The sequence below is a fragment of the Mercurialis annua genome, linkage group LG5 (assembly GCF_937616625.2).
Source record: "Mercurialis annua linkage group LG5, ddMerAnnu1.2, whole genome shotgun sequence".
NCBI lineage: Eukaryota > Viridiplantae > Streptophyta > Magnoliopsida > Malpighiales > Euphorbiaceae > Mercurialis > Mercurialis annua.
Window position 1 is genome coordinate 14,840,924 of NC_065574.1, and position 2,138 is coordinate 14,843,061.

General features: G+C 36.9%; 1 protein-coding gene across 1 annotated transcript; it reads right to left on the reverse strand.

Moving 5' to 3' along the window:
• Positions 1–1,323: 1,323 nt before the first annotated feature.
• On the reverse strand, positions 1,324–1,918 carry LOC130015481 (uncharacterized). The gene is made up of 2 exons (XM_056105732.1): positions 1,494–1,918; positions 1,324–1,404 (listed from the first exon to the last, which is right to left on the reverse strand). Exons 1-2 carry the CDS (start codon positions 1,819–1,821, stop codon positions 1,388–1,390), a joined length of 345 nt encoding a protein of 114 aa, XP_055961707.1. The 5' UTR covers positions 1,822–1,918; the 3' UTR covers positions 1,324–1,387.
• Between the last annotated feature and the right edge of the window lie 220 nt (positions 1,919–2,138).

Below are 2,138 nucleotides of genomic sequence, written 5' to 3' on the forward strand. Positions count from 1 at the left end.
GAGAAATCCATATCTCATAGGATTATGACGTGTCCTATCAGACCTCCTTTGGCCTTGTGGTACTTGTACTGGTTCAGCAATTGCTTGTTGATTCTTTTGAGGTTCCATACTTGGTACAATGCTATTTTGTGGTTCTTGAATTTCTTCAAGTTGTACTGTACTCCCACTGGTTCCTTTGGAAATAAATTCTTTTTCCAAAAAGATACCATTTCGAGCAACAAACACTTTGTTCTCATAAGCATTGTAGAAGTAATATCCTTTAGTTTCTTTAGGATATCCTACAAAAAGGCATTTGTCAGATTTGGGTGCTAATTTATCTGAAATTAGTCGCTTCACATAAGCTTGACATCCCCAAATCTTAAGAAAAGACAAACTAGGAGTTTTTCCAGTCCATATCTCATATGGTGTCTTTTCAACTGCCTTTGATGGAACTCTATTCAAAATGAATGCAGCGGTTTCTAAAGCATAACCCCAAAATGAGATTGGAAGATCAGTTTGACTCATCATTGATCGAACCATATCCAATAGAGTTCGATTTCTCCGTTCAGACACACCATTCCATTGTGGTGTTCCAGGTGGAGTCAATTGAGAAACGATCCCACAATCTCTTAGATGATCTACAAATTCTTGGCTTAAATATTCACCACCTCGATCAGATCTTAGTGTTTTAATATTTTTACCAAGTTGATTTTGTACTTCATTCTTAAATATTTTGAACTTTTCAAAAGATTCAGATTTATGTTTCATCAGATAAACATAACCATATCTACCGAGATCATCAGTAAAAGTAATGAAGTACTGAAATCCACCTCTAGCATTTGTACTTAATGGACCACATATATCTGTATGTATAAGGCCCAATAAGTTTTTAGCTCTTTCACCTTGTCCAATAAAAGGTGTTTTTGTCATTTTGCCCATTAGACAAGATTCACATGTTTCAAATGATTCATAATCAAATGAATTCAAAAGTCCATCTCTTTGAAGTTTTGATATGCGTTTCTCATTTATATGGCCTAAACGACAATGCCAGAGATAAGTAGAGTTTAAATCATTTGACTTAAACTTCTTAGCATTGATGTTATAGACTGATTTTTCATTAGTGTCGTCAACATTTAAAATATAAAGACCACTACTGCGTGGAGCATATCCATAAAGAATGTTATTATGCGAAATACTGCATTTATTATTCCTAATAATAAATTCAAAACCATCCTTGTCCAAACAAGAAACAGAAATAATATTCCTACACATGGTAGGTACATAATAACAATTGTTCAAAGATAAAATAAGTCCACTAGGCAAAGATAACTCATAAGTCCTTACAGCTAAAGCAGCAACTCTTGCTCCATTGCCAACTCGTAGGTCCACTTCGCCTTTTGTCAGACTTCTACTCCTTTTGAGACCCTGCACATTAGTACAAATGTGAGATCCAGATCCAGTATCTAATACCCATGAATCAGAAGTAGAAAGATTAATTTCTATAACATGAATACCTGAAGTGGTAGTCTCACTACCCTTGTTCTTCTTCAGATCATCCAGATATTTCTTGCAATTCCTTTTCCAATGTCCAGGTTCCTTGCAGAAAAAGCAAGTTCCTTCCTTTGGCGGTTTTGCTTTGGGTTCATCCTTGGTCTTGGGCTTGGACTTGGGCTTAGACTTCTTGAAAGCCTTTCCCTTGCCCTTACCAGACCTTTTCATACCCTTTCCCTTGTTGACCATAAGAACATCCTTAATCTCATTCTTGATGTTCTTTTCAGCAGTTTGAAGCATCCCATGCAACTCTGTGGTGGTCTTCTCCATATTATGCATATTGAAGTTCATGATGAAACCATCATAAGCCTCAGGCAAAGATTGGAGAATAATGTCTGTAGCCAACTCTTGGGCAATTGGGAGACCGAGCCTGTCCAAATGTTCAAGATGACCCTTCATCTTCAAAACATGAGGACTAACTGAGCCGCTAGTAGTCAACTTGCAAGAAAGCAAATCCTTGATGGTATTGAACCTTTCAATTCTTGCTCTCTCTTGGAACATTTCCATGAGATCAGTAATCATGGTGTTCGCATCCAATTCCATCATTTGCTTTTGGAGTTCATTCTCCATGCATCCAAGCATAATGCAAGTGACATCAGTAGAGTCAT